Genomic DNA, 22,250 nt, shown 5'->3' with positions numbered 1-22,250 from the left:
AGTAGGTTGTACAACCAACATTTGAACTCAAGTAGTCAGGCTCCTAGATTTGTTCCAACCATGACGCACCCTGCTTCCTTTTGATCACAGAAATGAGAATGATCTTTCTGCGACTAAAGCAGAGACGGATTAAGAACCCAAGTCTTTGGACTGCCCAGTGTCTAGCTAGTCTTCCTGCCGATAATTGCTTAAAAACATTATTGCACACCTACTCTGGGTCCAAACTGTTCTGTGCATTTTGGGTAGTCCGAGGGAAGAGGTATGACACTTGATTTCATTCATAAGAAACCTAAAATGTGGACGAGGGAATTGAATTCTGATTTAATTCTCACAACCCCATGAGATGGAACCTTTGTCCCATTTTACAGATAAGGAAACCAAGGCCCATGGTTAAGTCACTATTTGCCCAGTAGTTGATAGAGTCTAGCTAGATTCAAAGCCAGAGCAGTTCAATATGCAATCCCATGCTCTTTGCTATTGACTGCAATGGAGAAAGATATAGAATGAATAATACCAACTCTTTCAGAGGGGGGAAAAAACAAAAACAAAAAACAACTTCAGTCCCTAAGATCTGGCCTATCCTTAGAAATGATGCTGGTTTAGTTTTCTCACTGTGGAGACAGGAAGGGCAGGTAGGTATCCCTGGTGATCCAGCTGTTCAGATGAAGAGCCAGAGCTGGGACTCCGTGTTTTTCCCACCACACTGACTGCTACATTGTGCTGGGAATGGCAGGGAGGGGAGTGATGGTAGGTTGGGTGTTGGGCAGTGGGGTGGGGGTGGAGGGGGTTTAAACTAACGGGAAGTTGTTTGCCAAAGTTGTGTGGGGGGAAGGAGCATTTTACAAGACCAGGGCCTCTGGCCTGGAAACATCTGTTTCCCTTCAAATCAGCAAGGAGAATTTTGCCTCCCCAGAATGCCTAAATCATGTGGCGGCTGGGGAAGAGCAGGCGTTGGCCTGGAGACTTCAAACGCATTCTCCCGTACTCTCGGGGACCTGGTCCTGATGTGGGCCTCTGGGGCTCTATCCCTGCTCTTACCCCCTGTCAGATCCGTGAGAAGCTCTCACCGCCAATTAACTTCTCGGTTTCATTCTCTCACCCCTGCTGCGAGGGGGTCTGGGGGTCTTGGATGGGACCAACAACAGCTTCCTCTCCACCTACTCTCCTCTGATTTCCACTAGGACAACTTATTCTGGATGTCTGCGGGAAAGGGGGGGTCAAACCCTTGTGCAGTGTCATGATAACAATACTATTGATAATAATACCCGTAACTGTCTCTCATTGAGTCTTAGCACATGCCAGGCATCATAGCAAGCACTTACCCACACCTCTCTTTATTCCAACAACTACCCTATACAGTGGGTTTTAAAATCATGATTCCTATTTTACAGGTGAGTAAAAAGGCCTCACACAGTCAATAAATGGGGAGCCAGAATTTAAAACCAAATTGTCTGATTCCAGGTTCATGCTTTTAGCCATTCTGTCATTCCACCTCTTATAATGACCTTTCAGCCAAATCCCTTTTTGTTCACTTCACAGAAGGGGAAGCAGATTTCCAGACAAGGGAACTACTTCATAGTCGATTGAGTCATTCATTCAGTCTGTCATTCATTCTGGAAAGTATTCGCCGAGGATTGCATGATTTAGGTGTCCGAGCACCAGATGTCGATGGGTGGATAGAGATGGGCAGAGCCAGACTCTGGTCCTCAAGATACATACTCACAGGGGCGAGAGAGAAGTGTATGAGCCGTAACCCAGTCATGCGGCATCTGCGGTCACAGGGCACCATGGGTGGAGAAAAGGAGGGATGAGCCAGACAGAGGGTGTAGCATGTGCAAAGGCCAAGAGATAGAATCCATGTCTGGAACTGTTAGCAGTTGGATACAGTCCTACCGTAAAACAGAATAGGAAGCGAAGACCGGTAAACCAGGTTGGATGTGTGGCCAGCGTTGGTTTGAGGTTCAGTGACACAGTACTGTCAAACGAGTGAAGATCAAGGAGCTGCATTGGGAGCCTGTAGTAGGGAGTTTAGATTTAGTCCTGAGGGTGATGAAGAAACATTGAAAAACACTTTGCATCTGTGTCGTCAATCCCAAGGCACTTCCCCCCACATTGAAATTGCAGTACACTGAAGCCTTATTGCCAAGATCGCACAGGCCACAGTCTGTGAAAAATCTGGGACATGAACTCAGTTGTGTTTTTTTTTTTTTAATTGAAGAATAGTTGACATACTACATTACATTAGTTTTAGATGTACGACATAGTGGTTTGGTAACTTTCTACATTATGCTGTGCTCACCACAGCTGTAGCTACTGTCTGTCACCATGCAAGGGCATTATGATACCATCGACTACATTCCCTCCCTTTCCTCCGCCTGTCTTAGTCATAACTGGAAGGCAGTACCTCCTACTTCCCGTCACCCATTTTGCTTCTCCCTTACACCCCACCCCCCTGACAACCACCAGTTTGTTCTATGTACTTACGGGTGTTTCTCTTTGTTTGTTTTGTTTGTTTGAGGCAACTTGGCCGGTGTTCTTTCCCCTAAAACAAAGTCGGAGGAAGAAATAGCAAGGGTTTGAGCCTGGAGCTTCAGGTTCCTAAAGAGCCCATCCCGCTACATCCTTGAAACCACCTCTTTTGTAATAAAAGTATCCGATAGGTGCAGTGAGACCTAAATCAACCACTTGTACCAGAAGCCGGGTAGTGTATAGAAGGAGCACCAGGGGAAAGCCAGTGTCTACTCTGAACTTATGAAGACTCTTTCCTCTCTGGGCCTCCATTTCCCCACCTGTAAATATGGATATGGAGTTTGGCGCCGGCTCAGGGGTTCAGTTCAAATTATCAGTGGATCTCAGCCTGCTTCACTGGGCAAAGAGAAGATGGAAGAACTGAGCAGAAGGTAGCTAGCACCCTTCTTAAATGCCTTGAGGAACACTGAGGTCTGCCTGTGCCCTCTCTGTCTCTCTCCGTCCCCACTTTCCACTCTGCACTGTGGGTGTGTCCCTGTGTCTGCTTCTCAGTCTCCGCCCACCCCAGCTTCTCCACATTAGGGGCCGCCACTTTCTTCCCCCCACAAAGACCTCCAAGCCCTCCCTGGTCTCCTAACAGCTTTCAGATGTGTCCCTGGGACAGTTCTACAATTACAGCTGAGACGGGCAGAAAGCGCTTGGCCTTGTGACTTTTGACCCAAGCCTGTGAGGTTGACGTCTTCCTCTTTTTCCACCCCTCAGTGCCCGCCAGCAGGGTGGCCTGAGGCCTCCTCCGTCCCGAGGCCTCCACTGACACGTTTGGTTACTCTAATAATACAAATAGAAGCTACCTTTTAGGGAGCAAAGATGGAGCCAGGCCTGCTGCATGATTGAAGCGTGGAGTCTTGGTCCCAAACTTGTGAGAAATGGGTAATTCCGCCCTTATGACAGAGACTGAGGCCCAGAGGATACTCAGCCAGCAGCTGGGGAAAGCAAGATTTCCACCCAGGTTTTAGAACTTGAAAGTCTAAGGCTGCTTCCTCCCCAGCATGCTGTTATTCATGCTGCTTGGCTGAGCAGCGAAGCAGAGAGGTGACCCTCTTGGTGGAGGACATGTATTGCAGAAGTACCACGAAAACATAAGTAGCCAATGGGAAAGTAGTGTTTAAAAACATTTTCCATCTCCTCATGTTTTCAGGCTCACTCACATATTCCATTCACTACATCCTTCCATGTTTCTCTCAGTTGAAATGCATCTCCTCTTCTCCAAGAAAGCATTTTTTAAATGTGTACTCTTGTACAAGTAAGTGGTATTTACATGGTCTTTATAAAACTCTGCAGCTTACAAGCCATTTCTCATGTATCGCTCGATGTAATCTTTGAGACCGTCATGCATTATCTCTACAAGCATCCCCATTTTGTTGAGGTAGAAATGATTAAGAAATGAGGTGTGATATGCTCAGGTTCATTCATTTACTCAAATATTTGCCGATTGCCTACTATCTATAGCCAGTACTGGTAAATACCAGGAGATCGTTGTACTCAGGCCGCGAAGTATACGCCCTCTGAGAGCTGCAGGCTACGGTTCGGATCTTGCCTCTGCCACCTTCTCGATGGGTTGTTGTGAGGGTAGTAATACTCAGTACTGTCCTTACCTCCCTACTCTGCCACTTGCTTTATTCTCACATCCTGGAGTTTCTTTGTGATCTTATTTCTAACCCCTCTGCAAGGCTTTTCAATCATAACTCACCCTGTGTAGCCTTAGAGATACCTGATGCAGAGAGATGAAGTAAGCACAGAGAAGTGAAGTGACTCAGCGGAGGCCACAGACCAAGGGAGTAGAATAGAGCGTGAACCCCAGCCTGGCCATCTCCAAGACCAGGCTCCTTCCTCTGTCACCACTGCTTCTCTTGACCAAAACAGTACTGGATGTAGTAAGCACTGGAACTGAGCTCTACTCATAATGCCGAGATAGAGCAGGAGGGGAGAGAATGCCCACATCACAGTGCTATTGTTCTTACACCAAAGGCAGAAGCCAAAAACCCCAGAAAGCAGATGAATAGATTACCTTCCTTCTGAAGACGGGGCCAACATACCCCATGTTTAGGCCTCTTAAGACATGTATTTCGGTACAGGCCCACACGTCCTTACCCTTGCCAGCACTCCAAGCCAGCTAACGAAAGACAAAAGGTGGAATTAGATTTGACAGTGTGGTTAAGTACATAATCTTTGGATTCAGGCAGACCAAAGTTCTGGTCCCCTGTTGCTACTTACTTAATATGTAATAATAGGTCAATTACTTGACCTCTTTGGAACCAGTGTCCTTACTGGTAAAATGCAACCATAGTATCCAGCTCATACGGTATAGGAATAAAATAACTCCTGGCACACAGTTAACACTCAGGAGGTACTTGTTCAGTGGATGAATGAAAGAACATATGAGTATGTCCAGCCATGCCAGACAGCATTAGGGTTCACCTGTGAAGTCCAGGGTTCAGACTGCTCTGTCCCCAAGTAGCTGTGAGACCGTGGAAAGATAGAAAATCAAAGTCTCAGTTTCCTTCGTGGTGAAGTGCAGGTGATCATGACCCAATTGGTGCCCAATAAATGCTTTATGGTTTTTTTCTCTAAATCTTTTCTCTCACAGCCTAAGCCTCCCTGACTTCCTTTGGCCACTGCTCCTGTACTGTGATTTTGTGTTCCACCTTCCAGGGCCTTCTCTAATGTCACAACCCGGTGCCCTGTTTTCTTGCTGTGCTGCAGGTTCACTTTGTATGCTGTGGACACACGAGGGAGGCACTCGGAGCTCAGCACAGTGACCCTGAGGACAGCCTGTCCGCTGGTGGATGACAACAAGGCAGAAGGTAGGTGGCCCATTTCTTCCCTTCCCAGGTCTCTCCCGTATTTCCTCTGAGTTCTACACCCTGCAGTCACTAACTGCTACCCCATTCCTGCCTCATACACGTATCGGCACCGAGAGAAGAAAGGGAAGGGACTAAGAGCACAGGAGGCACATGGAGCTATTAGTCAAAGCCATGAAGAAAATTGAGATGGACCACCAATATCTTAGCCGTTGGAAAGACTTGCTCCTCTTTCATCATGTTTGTCTATGTTCTGACATAGAGGCAAGGAATGGTAGAGTCAGAGCCCCATGACTGTATCCTGCCCCTTAACCTAGGCTTTTTAGAGATGAATCACTTCTCTCCACTTCAGTCTATGCTAGAGCTGGCATATCAGTGACAGTAGAGGACCACTTTACCACCAAGCCCATGGCAGATATCATTACCTCATCATAGCATGCATCCCCATCTAGCCTGGGGTGGCCTTAGACTCCTCAGCATAGAGCTACAGTCAGTGACTGTCAGTGAGAGTTCACATGCAGGATTAAACCTTTCTGCTGCTCCTGGCCCATGACACTGTAAACATCAGGCAAAGTACCTAAAAAAATTAGAAGCAATCAATCAGATGCACCAGGTGCTTAGTTCTTAGCCAACATGTAGATATAATTTCTACATCAGAACTGGCAAGAATGGGGTGACAGATCGTGAGTCCTGATGGCTCACTTCAAGTTGAGTGGATATTTTCTAAGAGCACTGGTATACAAGCAATGCAGCAGAGATACGCTCTTCACCTTTCAGAAATTCACATTCTAGTCTCTCTGGAGAGAGAATGACATTTCTACAAATGGCTTAATACTACAGGCTTTGTGCTACCAGACAAGAGGAGATGGTCCCCCTATTGAGGAACTATCGTGTCTCCAATGTGAGGGGATTTGAGCGGGTTTCCTGGTCCTTTATCATCATCATCATCATCATTACATTAAAAAAAATGCATGTGGTTAAAAAAAAGACCTAGGAATAAAAACCGGAGTGGAAATACTGCAAACTAAAATCTCCTCCCTCCCATGATTCTTCTAGAGGCAATCACTGTTAGCGATGACTTGGGGATGTACACAGATCTTGATTTGAGTCTTCACAGGTGAATGAATGGGCCTTCCATTCAAGGGAGCAACCCATGATGACTTTAAGTTACATCAGTTCCTAGGAATGACTGAAGGAGTACAAATTGCCTTGAATTGCCATGGTTTTTCTCTGAAAAATTTTTGAATGAAGACCTCTTAGACCCGGGGCGCCTGGGTGGCGCAGTCGTTGAGCATCTGCCTTCGGCTCAGGGCATGATACCAGCGATCTGGGATTGAGCCCCACATCAGGCTTCTCCACTGGGAGCCTGCTTCTTCCTCTCCCGCTCCCCCTGCTTGTGTTCCCTCTCTCGCTGGCTGTCTCTATCTCTGTCAAATAAATAAATAATATCTTAAAAAAAAAAAAAGAAGAAGAAGACCTCGTAGACCTGATCACAGAACTGTGTTGGAAATATTACAGAGGGGAAATAGAAGTAGACTGTTGAGATGAGTCCAAGACCATTGATTTAATAAGCCTCTGCACTTCTTTGAAATTTTATGTTAAATCATGGGCACCAAATGTATGTTAATAATGAAGCTTACAAATTATGAGCACTAACTTTGTGCCAGGCCCCGTGTTGAATGCTTTACATTCACTGTTTAATTTTGTCCTCCCAGCACACCTCCAGAACAAACATTGTTATTTTCAGTTGATAGATAGGAAAACTGAACCCAACTAGTCAATGCTGTTCAGGATGGAATTAAGGTCTGTCTGCCCTCAGATACCGCACATGTGAATTCCCACACAAATGTGCCTTTCCTGTTGCGTGTTTCCATCCTCACTTTTTCCCACTGTCCCATGATCTGTGCCTGCACTTCTCTCCCCTCAGAGATAGCAGACAAGATCTACAATCTGTACAATGGGTACACAAGTGGAAAGGAGCAGCAGACTGCTTACAACACGCTGATGGAGGTCTCAGCCTCAATGCTGTTCCGAGTCCAGCACCACTACAACTCCCACTACGAGAAGTTCGGCGACTTCGTCTGGAGGAGTGAGGATGAGCTGGGGCCCAGGTATGAACAGGTGTGGGAATATGAGTGGAATGGTGGATTCTTCTTGATTCTGTCTGATTTTACTAGACCCTTTTTTCCCATAGGCTGAGAATGGGCTTTGTCAAATTAATAAGTGTCATCCACTTTGTCATGTCAGGGTTAGAGATGGGAAATGGGCAGGGAGAATGACAGAATCTTGGAATTTTAGCTTCTTAGACTCCTGGAATGTCAGATAAGAGAGAGACATCAGCACTCTTTCCCTCATTCACTCCTCTCACCCACCTTCCTTCTTCAGTGTTAGAGGTGGGAACCTTGGACTCCTGGAGGAAGTGTATTCTAACCAGCATCATGGAAGGGTATAGTGGCAGGGTCATGGCCTCAAATCTAGGGCTCTTCCCACTCTTCCATAAGAAATCTGAGGTTTTCTAAGGGCACCTGGGTGTCTCAGTCAATTAAGGGTCTGACTCTTGATTTCAGCTCAGGTCATAACCTTAGGGTCATGAGATCAAGCCCTGCATCAGGCTCTGCACTGGGCATGGAACCTGTTTGAGATTCTCTTTCTCCCTCTCCCTCTGCCCCACCCCCTCCCTCCCTCCCTCTCTCTCTCTCTCTCTCTCTCTCTCCCTTTCTAAAAAAAAACAAAAGAAAGAAAAGAAAAGGAAGAAAGGAAGGAAGAAATCTAGGGTTTTTCTAGAATGAAATCCATTAGTAACTGTGACTAAATACATTCCTAAATTCAATGTGTATTAAGACATGATTTTTGTCACCCGCAGTGACTATGCCAACCATTGTACTAGGAGCCACGGTGGATTCAAACATAACTAAGACACAGTCACTCTCTTCTGAAGCTTCATAAAGTAGTGTATGAAATGGTGCTGTGTTTCATGCGTTACGCCTCACGACATACATTCGTTCGTTCATTCGTTCATCACTTACTTAGTAGCGCCTCTTACCAGTTGGTTGTTGACCATGCAGTGACAAAAAGGGAGAAGCTTACTGTTGGAGGTAATTAAACAAGCAATTGCAAAGAATAGGAATAATAAGTATAATGACAACAAAATAGAGCCCTTTAGGGAGACAGGGCATAGACATCTGGTCTAGATAACCCAGTGAAGCCTTCCCAGGGGCTGAGACTGAGGCTGACAGAGCGAATAGGGGTCAGACAAGAAGAAGGACAGAAGGATTGGAGGGTTTAGGGCAGAGTGACGAGCCTGGGGAATGCACAGAGAAGATAATGTTACATTAGGGCATGGTTTTCCTCAAATTTTCATCATTTGTCTGCCACTTTTATGATTTTTGACATATCACCATACCCTAAGCACTTTTTGTTTTGGTATTTCTTAGATTCACTTCTCACTGAAAATCTATTTGAAAACAGTTATTATTTTATAAAGGGAAAATTAGCATCATCTACCTTTAATAGAAAATTAAATGTAAACACTTGATACAATGGAAGGGAAACAAACAAAAACAGAAAACAGAGCTCTTCAATCCTAGTACAGCCTGAGGCTCTGGGCAGGCTCCCTGCTCAGCTCGGGAGCCTGCTTCTCCGTCAGCCTGCTGCTCCCCCTGCTTGTGCTCTCTCCCTCTCTCTCTCTGTCAAATAAATAAATAAAATCTTTAAAAAAATAAATAAAAAGGAGGTTAGCAAGTGTTAGAGAAGTACCGAAGACACAGTATCAAGCCAAGACTTTCTTTTTTAAAGTAATCTGGAGGAGGGGAAGAGAATGAAAAAGAATCTGCCTGCCTTTCCCAGCGTGATTCGTTGTTTAATGCTGGGTCTGCGATCCTCTGGAGTGCCACCTAAAATCCTTTCTCCTGCCCCTGGGGAACTCCTTCTACACTTTGGTAAACACTCTGTAGAGGAACTGAAAGAATTTCCCTGTAGTTGGAGCAGAGTGTGTGACAGCAGGAGTGGCAAGAGATAAGAAGGAAGGGGTCAGGGGAGCCAGTTCTGAATGCCCTGTAAGTAGGGTTAAAGAGTTCGGATTATCTCCCTAGAGTAATGGGAAGCTTTTCAATTGTTTTTCACAAGGGGGTGATATTGGCAGATCTTCAGGGGAAGAAAGATCACTCTTATGGCAGTTGGAAGCTTAGACGGTCGGTCGGGGGAGAGGAGTCAAAACAGGAGGGAGGTGGTGAGGCCCTTGAGGCTGCTCTTTTAATAATCCAGGAGAGATAGTGTGGTGTTCTGGAGCAGAGTGGAACTGATAGCATTGGAAAGAATCACCTGACTTCCTGAAATACTTAGTCAGTCGGCAGCACTCCGTGCTTTAAAAGCTTTAAAATTACGCTGTAAACTGGGCAAGGTGGGGTATTCTCATTTTGTGGATGATAAGGAATTGGAGGCCCCATGAGGTTAAATAAGCTGCCCATAGTTGCACGGTTTGATAGGAAGGCTGATTCTGCCCTGAGCTCTCACCCTGAGCCCTTAGAACGCTTGCAATATCTCTCCAAGGATTTGAGACCCTTGGGAACAGATGAGAGCTTGGTCAGGGATAAAAGGGACCTCTCCCTGGAACAGACCTTATCTGCCCATTGGGTCCTGGACTATAACTTTTTCTCTTTCACATGAAAGGAAGCTTCTTTAGATAAAAGCTAAAAGAGGGCAGACAGGCAGAGTCACAGAGCCCCAGATGAAAGCTACTGTGTGAGTCATCTGGGCCGCCATCTTGCCCATGGACAGGGAAAGGCATCCCACTTTATTGGGCTTTCCCACAGGGCTCAGAGTTGGGTGGAAGCTAAACCAGAGCTCCACTCCTGACTTTGTCTTTACAGCCTTCTGGGTTCCTTTATGACCTTCTAGGACATAAATCTTCTGGAAAGGCTGCCTGGCCTCCCACAGAGGCAGGACAACCCACTTGGTAATGGACTGTGATAACCCACTAACCTCCAGCCAACCCGTCACCAGTCACTGTCCGCCAACCCCGATTGGTGTCACCCAGTTTCCTCCCTCCTCAGTCTTTCTAGTCTCTGGAGGGGATATGAGATTCCTCTAACATCCCACACAGGCATGTCAGCAGCAATCAAGATAGCTGCATCCTAATCTATCCTGACACTGCTAATGAACTCATTGTGCAACCTTGGGCTCTAGGGTCTCTCCAGCCCTCAGTTTCCTCATCTATAAAACGATCAGGATGAACTAGGGCAGTGGTACTTTCTTCTTAGCAGTAGATTTTTTTTTTTTCCTAAATAGATCTTACGTAGAACCACAGGTCTTAACTAGAATGCTACTTTCTCGGAGAATCCTCTAAAAGTTCTACCTGTTCTCTCAATCACACTCTCATGTTTTATTTTCTGGGTCATACCTACTAGTTTCAGTATGTCACATTGCTCATGTGTTTACTGTTGTGTTATCTCTCTTCTGCACTAGGATGTCAGCTTGTGTGTACTTAGTGATTCTTTATGTCCTAGTCACTCTTGTAAGTGGGTGCTAAATAATTACTTGTTAAATAATTGGATAATGGGATGAGTGGATTTGTGGCTCAGATGGTTGCACAGTTGTTCTGGTAGAAGATCCACCTGCTGGGTCTCCATTTCAAATCCCCTTTCCCCCAATCCCAAGGGACTCTTAGATCTCTCTCTCTCTCTCTCTCTCTCTCTCTCTGTCTGTCTCTCTCTCAGCTCTTAAAGATCCATAGGTCATAGTTGGAAACAACTGAATTCCATGAACTCTGTCTTTCCAGCTCAAAAATAGCAATCAAAAAATGCATTGTCCTTGGAAATATTAAGAGACCCATGGAGACCACATTTCATTAGTTTATTTATTCATTGATCATTTAATGTGTTTACTATGTGCCAGGCTCTGCGCTATGGCTGGAAACGTATGACTGAAGAAGACAGATCCTGTCTTTCCAAGGAGCAGCATCTAGTGAGAAAAAGTCTGTGGGCAGTTGCAGTGAAACATGTTATAAGAAGCATATGCTCTAAAGAGGGTGGGAAGTTTGTTTTACAGCAGTGCTTCTCCAACTTGGGTGTGCATGAGAATCCCCTGAGAGCCTTGCTAAGATTCACATGGACTTTGTGGCTTAGGATGGGCCTGAGATTCTGCTTTGCTAATAAGCTCTCAGGTGATGCCCATGTTGCTGGTTCTTAAAGCACATTTTGAGTGACGAGGTTCTAGATGGGAATAGATGGCACAGCTAATCCAGACCTGGACCTCAAAGGAGGATCCGGTGGAGAAGAAAGGGAAGTCTATGCCTAGCATCAAAGGATGAACGGGAGTCCTCCAGGTGGAAGGAGGAGGATATTCTCATCAGAAGGAACAGCCAGCACAAAGTTGAGTGTTAGGGTGGGTAGTTAAGAGGATACACTTGAGTCAGGAAGTACAAATCTCATTGGGACAGAGAGTTCAAGGTGATAGGGGAAAACAAAACGAAGCAAAAAAAACCCAAGGCTGGGAGTTCAGCGGAGGGCAGGTCATGATGGCTCTTATGAGCTCTGCTCAGTTTGTTCTTTCTCCCAAAAGCCAGGTAAAGGTTTTAAACAGAGGAGCAGTTTGGGTAAATGTGCCATGACTCTGAAGGTTTTGCAAATGTGCATGGTTTCAAAGTGTAAAGGTGAGAGAGTGAGACACTGCCCTGGAGCCAGGGACCTTGGGTTTCTGTCCTAGGTTTGCCATCCACTTGCTGTGTGACCTTGGACAAATGCCATTGCCATTCTGGACCCCATTTGTAACATAGAAAGGCTGGACTCCAAAGTCCCTTCCAGCTGGAAAGCCAGGAAACCAGAAAGCCCTGAAGGTCGTAAAAAAAACAGAGAACAAGCACATCCTGGCTGTCCTTTCCCCTCTAGTCCAGAATGTCCTGATTCTCAGGGACCTAGGGTGGCCAGGGTGTTAAGAGCTCTTCCCAGGAGGACTCATACCATAGGATGAACTCGATTAGGATTCTCTTGGCCTCTAATCACCAAACCCCAAAATGTTCTCTACTTCTCCCTGTATCTATAGTCACATACCCCCATAAAATTTAGTGACAAAAGGGCATCTCTTACGTCTGCCTAATGAGTCTATCAGGCCAGTGTCCTCCAGAGCCTGGTTCCCGTGACAGCCACAGGTGCCACAAACAGCTGCTCAGAGAAGACCTGCTGATACCCAGCTGTCCCAGCCATACGGTTCCTATTAGGAGACCTGAGAAGCTGAGCTCATAGGTGGCTAAGGACCAGAATTTGCTTCAGTCGGAACACCCTTGACTACTCTTGGGCTTCTCGATCCTCTCAGCTACATTTGGCTGAAATGACAGAGAAGGAAGAAGAGAGCAAGCACTGAAGGGATTTTGTTTCAGTGAATTCATCTCTCTGGACTGGTAATAGTGTATTTACTACCTCAGCCTCTCTTGCTTCCATGGCAGACATCGCTAATCGATCACAGAAATCATCACAGACTTGGTTCAGCCTGGGATTTTTCTCAACACAGCAAGACAAGAAGCCTTTCCTATCTGAGAAGAGCTGGCACATCCTATGAACTCTATCCATAGCCTATGCTGTATCCATAGTGAAACTAAGCAAATCTGATGTCACCGTACATTCTTTTAGTTCAAGATTATATTAGCTCTTTCCTTAACTATCATGGATTAAGTCTTTTAGAATTTCTAGGATTTGGGGAACAAAAGCAAACTTAGGCCTCTAGGGCCATATTCCTATGGATCTCAGATGCGCTTTTAATTTTTCTGCATATTTTGACATTTCTGAAATCAGGATGGGCAGTGCACAATGGACGTGCACATTAAGTGTTACATTCTTCTCTTAAAAGGTTACTTAAGTCAGTGGCATTTCTTATAACTTAAGATGTCCTAGGGTGGATAAATACAAACAAAACACAGTATGACTTTGAACAAGCGTCCCATGGATCAGTGTTCCCACTGATAGTGTACCAAGGTTGGCTGCTATCTTGAAGTCTGTGTCAGTTCCACACCGAAATCGTTGAGTTAGTTGAGACTCTGTTATACTTACCATCAGTTAAGGAGTGAATTCTTGGGAAGGTCTTATGTTTTCTTGTGAGAGAAAAAGGAGAAGATAAAATGTAAATATTTTCACTGTTTATCTTACAAATCACACTTCAAACCTGGTGTTGAAATACATATCCAGGTGGCAGTATTTGAGCTGCTGGATTTCTGTTTTGTGGGAGTAGTCCAAGGCTAGATTTGATGTGGATTTATTCTGAAAATAACTCCAGTGAACTATTGGGAAGCTATAAAACCATTGTTTCATCGCACAAATTCGTCACACCAACTGTAAAATATATGTGTGTATACACATGTTTTCAAAATGGAATTACCTGATTGTATTTTGTTCTAAAAGTAATTCTTACTCGATAACATCTATGTGAAGTGGATGTATATAAAATGGAAAGTGAAAATTTTGCACCTCTGAATCCAGTAATCCCAACCCAGAGATAAAATCATTAGCAGTGTGCTTTCCAGGTATGACATGGATATGCACATGAATAGGGACTCTGATATAGGCTTAAGGATATACCTGTATCTATAGCCACAGCCCTATTTCCACCAACACTGCTATGTTCAGTAAATATCTACACTATATTCTGTTTTCTGCCTGTTTACACATAACAAGCCTTTTCTCACGGATGCATATGTACATATGTTATCTGGGAGGGCCCTTTATCCATGCAATTATATGAATCTATCATATGTTAATTGAGTCTTCTATTAAAAAGCAACTAGTTTTCTTCCAAATGCTTTGCTCTTATAAACAAATCTATATAAACATTTTGCCCACTTACCAGATTATTTCCCTTGGTCTACATCAATGCTCTTATGCCATTTCATTTCCTTTATCAATTCCTGCTTGAGAATTACTGGATTTGGAAAGCTAGGGACTGAGAATTTCCTCAGTTCAAGTCAATTTACCCTTATTAATTTCTCCTTCTTGCACAATCAGGAGCGGGGCAACAGGGGGACTCTATGCTGCCCAAAAAGCAGGTGGGAGATATTAGTTGAGCACCTGTTATGGGCCCAATCGTTTATATGTCATTTCATCTCCTGAACCATCTATTTTGAAGATTAAGCAAGAGAGAATCAGTGGAATTGAGTAAATTGTTGAAGGCTACACAGCTAGTAACTATCAGAGGCCGAATTCAAAATAACTTCAAAATGCAAAATTCAAACCAACATCCTGTCCATTATAATACATCGCATCCCAAGATTTGTATACAACTAAGGCAGAATATAATGTGTATCACAACAGAGAAATAAAAGGCTTCAGCAGCAAAGGGGGAAAGATGGCTTATGATAGCTGGCGAGATCTGGAAGACTTCCGGAAGATGAAATTTCAGCATGACTCTGAAGCATGAGTAGACCCTCAATGAACGTGGTCCTCTCACATCAGGAACTCCATGTGTTGGCAGTTGTGTCACACCAGGTTCTGTTGTGAAGTGCTCATCAGATGCCCATCAGATGGTATTTCTCTGTGAACGAAGCCTCTAACTCCTTTTAGGTTAAAAACAAAAACAACAAAAATCTTCTCCAATTTCTACTACCATTAGACTCTGCTTTGGTCTGAATGTCGTATCCCCCAAAATTCATAGGTCCAAAATCTAATGTGCAAGGTAATCGTGTTAAGAGATGGGACCTTTGGGAGGTGATTAGGTCTTGAGGGTGGATCCCTCATGAATGGGATCAGTAGTCTTATAAAAGAGGGACCAGAGAGATCCTTCACCCTTTCCACCATGTGAAGGCACAACTAGAAAGTACCATCTATGGACTGGGAAGCTAGCTCTCACCAGCCACTGCACCACATCTTCCAGTGCCATGATCCTGGACTTCCCAGCCTTCAGAACTGTGAGAACTAAATCTGCATTGTTTATAAGCTACCCAGTCTGTGGTATGTTGTTACAGAAGCCCAAACAGACTAAGACTCCTTTCTAAAACATACTTGATTTGAGCATCTCCGGTGAAGGAAGCCCATTGGAGATATGGAAGGATCCATTCTATACTTAGAGGACTCTAGTTTTAAGTTTTTTATTAAGTCAAAATTTGCCACCTTTTTAGAGTGACACCATTGATAACACTGGAGTGCCTTGCAACAGAGATCTAGATGCTATTCTTACATTGCTAACCCTGGTCAAATCATATGACCAGCCCGAGGCTCACTTTTACTACCCAAAGACTGGGACTGAAGTACAAACTCTATAATTGTGGCGAGGATTATATTTAGTTTCAGTCCCCCCCCCCCCGTCTTCATTTATTAGAACAACATAACCGTTTGCATATCCCCCTTCAGTGGACACATTCCATTCCTGCTTTCCACACTTCCTCCTAAGCCTTGCTTTTGAGACAACCTTCAGCATCATGATTTGGCTACAGTTTGCACATGTCCCTGTTACCAGAAGTGACTGGGGTTCTCCAGATGTGGCCTGACCAGGGCAATATGAATGAAGTCATTCTTTCTCTTAATCTGCCCTATCTACTTCTGGAGGGTGTGTCCCATTTTTGTGCAACCACGTCATGCCCTCAACTCTTATTAAGCTTGAGGTCAGCGAACACAGAGATATTTAAGTTCAACTCAAGGAGATAGGGAGGAGGGGGAGAGACCAATAGGAATGTTTCCTTACTGCCTCCTTTTTTCCCTCCAGTCCAAGGCCCCCTTAGAATTTAGGTCTCTATCCACTAACTGTGTCAACAGCTGATTGGGTAATGGTGCTGGGAATAGAATGGTCGGTCAAAGGTTCTATAGTTCCCGGAGAAGTGGCATCAGAACTCAGCTCCTGACTCCTCCACAAGCCATTCCTGTCTCAGTCTCGCCTGCTAATACAACCATAAATTAATGTGCAGTGGCTCCTTCACCTCTGGTTTCCTGTCCCAGCGGGCCTGGGTCCTGTCTCCAATGAGGAAGATTTCATTTCCGGTGTTTGAGAAAAGTGGTCACTCTGACCTACGATTCCCTCTCCAGGGAAAGCTTGGACCATGCCTGGCCTTTGATTTATGCATCTCCATTGCCTAAAATTTATTACCCAGCACTCTCGCCTTTGGTCCCTCACTCCGTCCTCCTGCTCACTGGCCTTTAAGCACCTCCAACCCTTCTCTCCATGGCGTCACCTTCTGACTTCTCCTGTCATTGTTGGCTAAATGCAAGCCAAGGTCTGAGGCAGTGTGTGCGTTGGGAAAAGAGCGGGGATAGTTAAGTGAACTGACAACTGGTTTCATGCCTATTGTGTACAAACTTCTGTGCTGGACGCCTAGGGTAGTCATTCATTTCAGCCTAACAACAGCCCTACAAAATAAGCACCTCTAATCCCATTTTACAAATGGGCAAACCGACTTACAGAGAAGTGACTTCCCTAATGGACTCTGAAGCCTGTGTCCTTTCTACTACAGCATGTGCCTTTGAATCTTGGCTAACATTTACTGAGAGTAAGCAAATTACTCAGGTTCTCTCTCTCCCCCTGCAAAACACTGCTATTGCTTCCATTGTCCTGATGCCATAACTAAGAGCGGCATGGAAGAACTCGCTGATGGTCCACATAGTTGTTAAGGTATAGAGCTGGGATTTGAATCTGTGACTCCAGGGCCAGATTTTTCAATTTAGCTCTGTACATCAGGAGCTCTGGTTCTTGCTCTGCTGTTGTTACTAATGTAAGGTGTTCCCTTAGACTATTTTCTCACTCCAGACCTCAGTTTCCCCATCCATTCAAAAGGAGGCTTGGTTCAGTTGAGTTCCAAGATTCTCCCTGAGGAAGTGGCTGGGCCTTTGGAGGCAAAGCATTTGGAAATGTTGGAGGAATTTCCCTTTCCACCTCATTTTATATTCGTAGCTTGTCTTTGTGACTGTCTGCCGCAGACAGCCACTCTCCATTGCCTTCACCATGACTTTGAAGAGCCTTGATGGTCTGGTATCTGCCAAACCGACTAGTCTCTCACCCATTCTTTGTGCTAACCATTTCAAAGAACTGGGTGTTCATGCTTTCTCTCGTCTAACTTTAGATGGGCTCTTTTCTCTGCCTCCCCGTCTCCCTGAAAAACCTGTCTCATCATTGAAGTCTTGGTGCAGGTGTTACATACCTTGGGAAGATTTCGGAGCCCCCAAATTAATGATTAGATGTCCACTTTATATATTCTCAGAGCACACAGCATGTCTCCAACCCAGCACTCTGACCCCGTATTAGAGGCTGTTGTATTTCTGTCTCTTTCCTGCCACTGACTTATAAAGGTGCTCTAGGCTTACACCAGGACACAAATAAGGCTGATGATGGGGGGGGGGTGATGGTGGTGTTGTAGTGATACTTTCTAACCTGTGTCAGGGACTTAAGATGTGCCGAACATGTTTCTAAGAGTTTTGTATGTATTAACTTATGTAATCCTCACTATAACTTTATGAGGTTGGTGAATGTTACTCCCTTTTTATAAATGAGGAAGCAGAAGGAGTACGTAGCTTTTTAAAAGCACAGAAAAAGCAAACCAGCACCCTTAAGTACGATGGTAGGAAACACTTAACACCTGGGTGTGTGCCCTACCTGGTTTCTTGCTGTCAGTCTTGCCCTTCCCCCAGTTTGATTCTCCTCAAGCCAGCCAGAAACATTTTTAAATAGTCCAGCTCTGAATGCATTACTTTGCTCCTTAAAACCCTTTAATTACTCCCCTATTTACTCTCCAGACCACAATCATAGATAACATTTATTGAAGGCTTGTTACAGATTCGTCAATGCTGTTGGGTTTTTTGTTTTTTGTTTTTTTAACAAGACTTTGTGGTAGATACAGGTATTATTCCCATTTCATGGATAAGGAAACTGGGTCACACCTGGTTAAACAATTCCCTCGATGTCACAGAGCTAGTAAGTGACTGAGCCAGGATTTGAATCTGAGCAGTCAGGCTCTAGAGCCTGGATGGCGTGCCATTATTCTGTACAACCAACACTCCAGTTCCTAAGCTTCAATGGTGTGGACCCTGCCACTTCTCCAGTTTCCCACTGTGTCGCCACTTACCCACGGTAATCCTGGTATCCCAGCCGTAAATCCTCAGAACTTCTATGCAGTCCCTTATCTTTGTGCTTTTACCTCTGCTTCCTGGTATGCCTCTGTCTTCTTTAACCCCTACTCATTTTTGAGACTCAACACAAGTTGCCCTTCTACTAGGAAGTCTTCTTGAATATTCTCATTCCTACCTAGGCACCTTCTTCTACTTCCTCCCCGCCCCCAGCCCCCATGCCTCCTCTTATCATTGCCTTTGCTACCTGTGTTGTAATTTTCCATCTGTCTGTCTTTCACACCAAAAAGGGAGCCCTACCATAAAATAAGTGCTCAGTAAATGATCAGTCAATGACTTTATCTCCTGTAACTTCACAACAGCCCCATTTTTCAAGTGAAGAAACGGGTTTAGAGACATTACGTAAATTTCCCAAGGACACAGAGCTATTAAGGAACAGAGCAAGGGCTCAAACCAGGAGGAGAGAGAAATGAACTCCTCAAGCTCCTCGTTGGGAGGTGCCTGCCAGCAGAGAGAGAGGACTGTGGGCAGAGTGGCAACTCGAGTGTGATTATGAAGCTATGAATTCTTGGCACCTCAGGAAATATTCCACCCAAGTGGTGAACTATACAAAGAGGACTTTTTGAAATGTACCTCATAAATCATGCCCACAGAACATACACACAGAAGCCCGGCCCTTTTCCCGCTGCCATGCAGGTGCCTAACACAGTCTCCCATTTGTGGGGTCTGTTGTCGTAAAACACCCTCCCTCCTGGGGTCTCAGAGGGGCATGGAGAGGACAGCAGGAGAGAGCTGCTCGTTTAGCCCTTGGGTATCTTGAAGATACTAGAATGTAGAGAAAATTGGATTTCACATGGTGACAGGCACCTTGACAGTGAAGCTAACGTGTGGTGTGACCCAGGAAAAGGATATCCCTTTCCCTCTCTGAGCCTCAGTTTTCACATCTTTAATAAGAGTAGGTTAGTCTAGGTCAGTGGTTCCCAGTTGGGGTGATTTTCCACCCCAAGAGGACAATTCCCAATGTCTGGAGACCATTGCATTGCTATGACTGGGGCAAAGGAATGCTACTGGTATTTAATAGGCAGAGGCCCAGGAATGCTGCTAAACTTCCTACGAGACAGCCGCCACAACAGAGAACTATCTGGCCCAAATGTCAATAGTGCCATCATTGAGAAACCCAAGGATGTCAGAGATCCTTGCTAGCTTTAATTTTCTGTGCAGCTGTCAGACCTCCTCAGGGATCCTCTCTCTGTTACTGGTTAAAGGGATCTAGATAAGTTACCAATGATGATCACCACAGGACAGGGTGATTCTTGCTTAGACTAGTGTTCGGTGTGACCTTGATCCCAAGACACCATCATAACAATTCTTTATAGTCCTAGGTATCATTTATTGGGAACTTATGCTGTGCCAGGCTTTGGGCATTACTCATGGTAGATCTTAACCACCGCTTATGACGCTAAGACCATCGTCACTATTTTAGAGATGAGAAAAACGAGATACAGAGGAATCTGATTTGGGGACTTAGATATTAAGGCTTTGATGAAAGATTTCCAAATTTCCTGACTGTGAGAAAAGAAAGAATATGAGAGAACTAGAGAAACACAAAAGCAGAAGTTAGAGAGGGACTTTGTGGGTGTTCAGGCCTAGATCCGAATGCCCAGCCCCAGTGGTCAACTGAATGTTTGACCTTGGTCACGCAATGTCATGTCTTTGAGCTGTGGGCTCCACATCCGTTTGGTGTGGGTGGAAAGAACAGTATGTTCAGGGCTGTTGTGAAGATTACATAAAATCTTAAAATGTAGGTAAAGCACTCATTCTGCATCTAGTGTGGCAGGTGTCAGTAAATTTTAGTTGTGATTGTTATTGCTGGGTATCATTATTATAACAATTTCTTCTTGGTCAGAGTCCCAAAGCTGGTGACCTTATAACTCCTGGGATTCTCATATCTTAGAAATGAAAATTCTGAATCTAAGGTTCTATGTAGCTGTCAGTTTTTACACATTGCACAATCGAAGAGGACAAATTCGGAGGTGATTTTTGAGTAGGTGTTTGAAATACCACACTCGGGCCAGGAATGGATAGGAGATTGTTGGGACAGGAAGTCCTCATTTCTCTGTTGACCTTTATTCACCATTCAAAGGCTTAAACCCTGGTCTTGGCTTCCTTCTTCATCACCGTCTCGTCCTCCCTTTCAGGAAGGCCCACCTGATCCTGCGGCGACTGGAGAGGGTGAGCAGCCACTGCTCCAGCCTCCTGCGAAGCGCTTACATCCAGAGCCGCGTGGACACCGTGCCCTACCTTTTCTGCCGCAGCGAGGAGGTCCGGCCCGCGGGTATGGTGTGGTACAGCATCCTCAAGGACACCAAAATCACGTGCGAGGAGAAGATGGTGTCCATGGCCCGAAACACGTATGGGGAGTCCAAGGGCCGGTGAGGGAGGGCGCTGCCCTCCATGAGCACACAGACTCTCCGTGGGAGGGGGAGCAGTACTCTCGTGGATCCTGGGGCCTGGGGGGAACTGGGGGACAGCTGAGGATGGGCCTGGCGGATGAGGCTTGCCAGCAAGGCCAAAGCAAACTCTTTCTCTTGTGGATAGCCGACAGAGAACTTTGTAACCACTGGAATTATCCGTTTTTCTCTATCTTTTATTTTTTCTAAGATATTATTTGGCTCTATCAAAGTCTCTCCTTTTTAAACTCTTTTCTTATGGATGGTGGTCAGTCCCGAGGCAGGAGCTTTCAGGTGGAGACCAAGCGGCCTTTGATCTTCTTCCTTCCTCCTGCCACACTCAGCTTCCTTCCGGCAACAGACCCTGGAGGAGACCTCTGGAGAGACAATCTGGCCTCTTCAGCAACAGGAAGGAGGCCCCGAGAATTGGTGCAGTGAGGAAGCTTGGGTCTTTATAATTTTTTTTTTCAAGACGTTATTGAGTTTGCAGGACCCCTGCCTCTTCCTGCTACCTGTGGGTCTGCCCAGAGTCCCTGCAGGACGTTCCATGCATTAAAAATTCTTATTGTCTCTCTTTCTGCTTGGGGAGTGTTTCTTGCCACTGGGGGACCTCTGTTTATCTACTCAACAGGTATTTATTGATTACCTACTATATGCCAGGCACTGGATGTGCAACTAAAGAGTGAGAAGCTCCCTGCTCTCAGGGAACTTAGAGTCGATGGGAATTATAGAGAAGCAGTTCAGTGACTTCAGGCTATAGCAGGGGAAGAATGGAGGTTATTTAAACTCATTGTTGGGCTATGAGACAAACTAGAGGAATTGTGAAATGCTTCCTTCAAAAAGGGATGCCTAAAGCCCAGAGGATGGGGAGGAATAAACCAGACACAGTACAGAAGGATGAGATGGGACGCCATGAGCAAAAGTCTGGAAATAAGAGAGAACACATTCAAGGGCTGAAAGCACTTTTCTTTTTAAATATTTTATTTATTTATTTACTTATTTACTTACTTATTTATTTTAGCGAGATGGAGAAGGAGAGTGTGTGTGAGCTGAGCAGGGGGAATGGCAGAGGGAGAGGGAATCTCAAGCAAACTCCACACCGAGCATGGAGCCTGACGTGGGGCTCGATCTAGTGACCCTGAGATCATGACCTGATTGAAAATCAAGAGTCCAACGCCTAACCAACTGAGCCACCCAGAGCCCCCGTGGGCTGAAAGCACTTTCCTTTTTTTTTTTTTTTTTTTTTAAAGATTTGTTTATTTACTCTAGAGAGAGAGAAAGTGTGCTCGAGCCAGGGGAGGGGCGGAGGGAGAGAGAGAATCCTCAAGCAGACTACATGCTGAGTGCAGAGCCTGACCCTGGCTTGATCCTAAGACCCTGGGATCATGACCTGAGCTGAAATCCTGAGTCAGCCACCCAACCAACTGAGCCACCCAGGTGCC

General features: G+C 45.2%; 1 protein-coding gene across 1 annotated transcript in view; it reads left to right on the top strand.

The window, feature by feature from the left end:
- The window catches only part of ASTN2 (astrotactin 2), an 844,435-nt gene extending 823,378 nt beyond the window's left edge, over window positions 1-21,057 (top strand). Inside the window, 3 exon segments of the mRNA XM_040631793.1 lie at window positions 5,233-5,333; window positions 7,258-7,441; window positions 20,557-21,057. Coding sequence (XP_040487727.1) covers window positions 5,233-5,333; window positions 7,258-7,441; window positions 20,557-20,794 — 523 coding nt within the window. The 3' untranslated portion in view covers window positions 20,795-21,057.
- The last annotated feature ends 1,193 nt before the right edge of the window (window positions 21,058-22,250 follow it).

This window comes from Ursus maritimus, unplaced genomic scaffold (assembly GCF_017311325.1).
Source record: "Ursus maritimus isolate PB19 unplaced genomic scaffold, ASM1731132v1 scaffold_17, whole genome shotgun sequence".
In the NCBI taxonomy this organism is placed as follows: Eukaryota; Metazoa; Chordata; class Mammalia; order Carnivora; family Ursidae; genus Ursus; species Ursus maritimus.
Note: the sequence above shows the minus strand (reverse complement) of the source record. Positions and strands in the feature narration are given on the sequence as shown.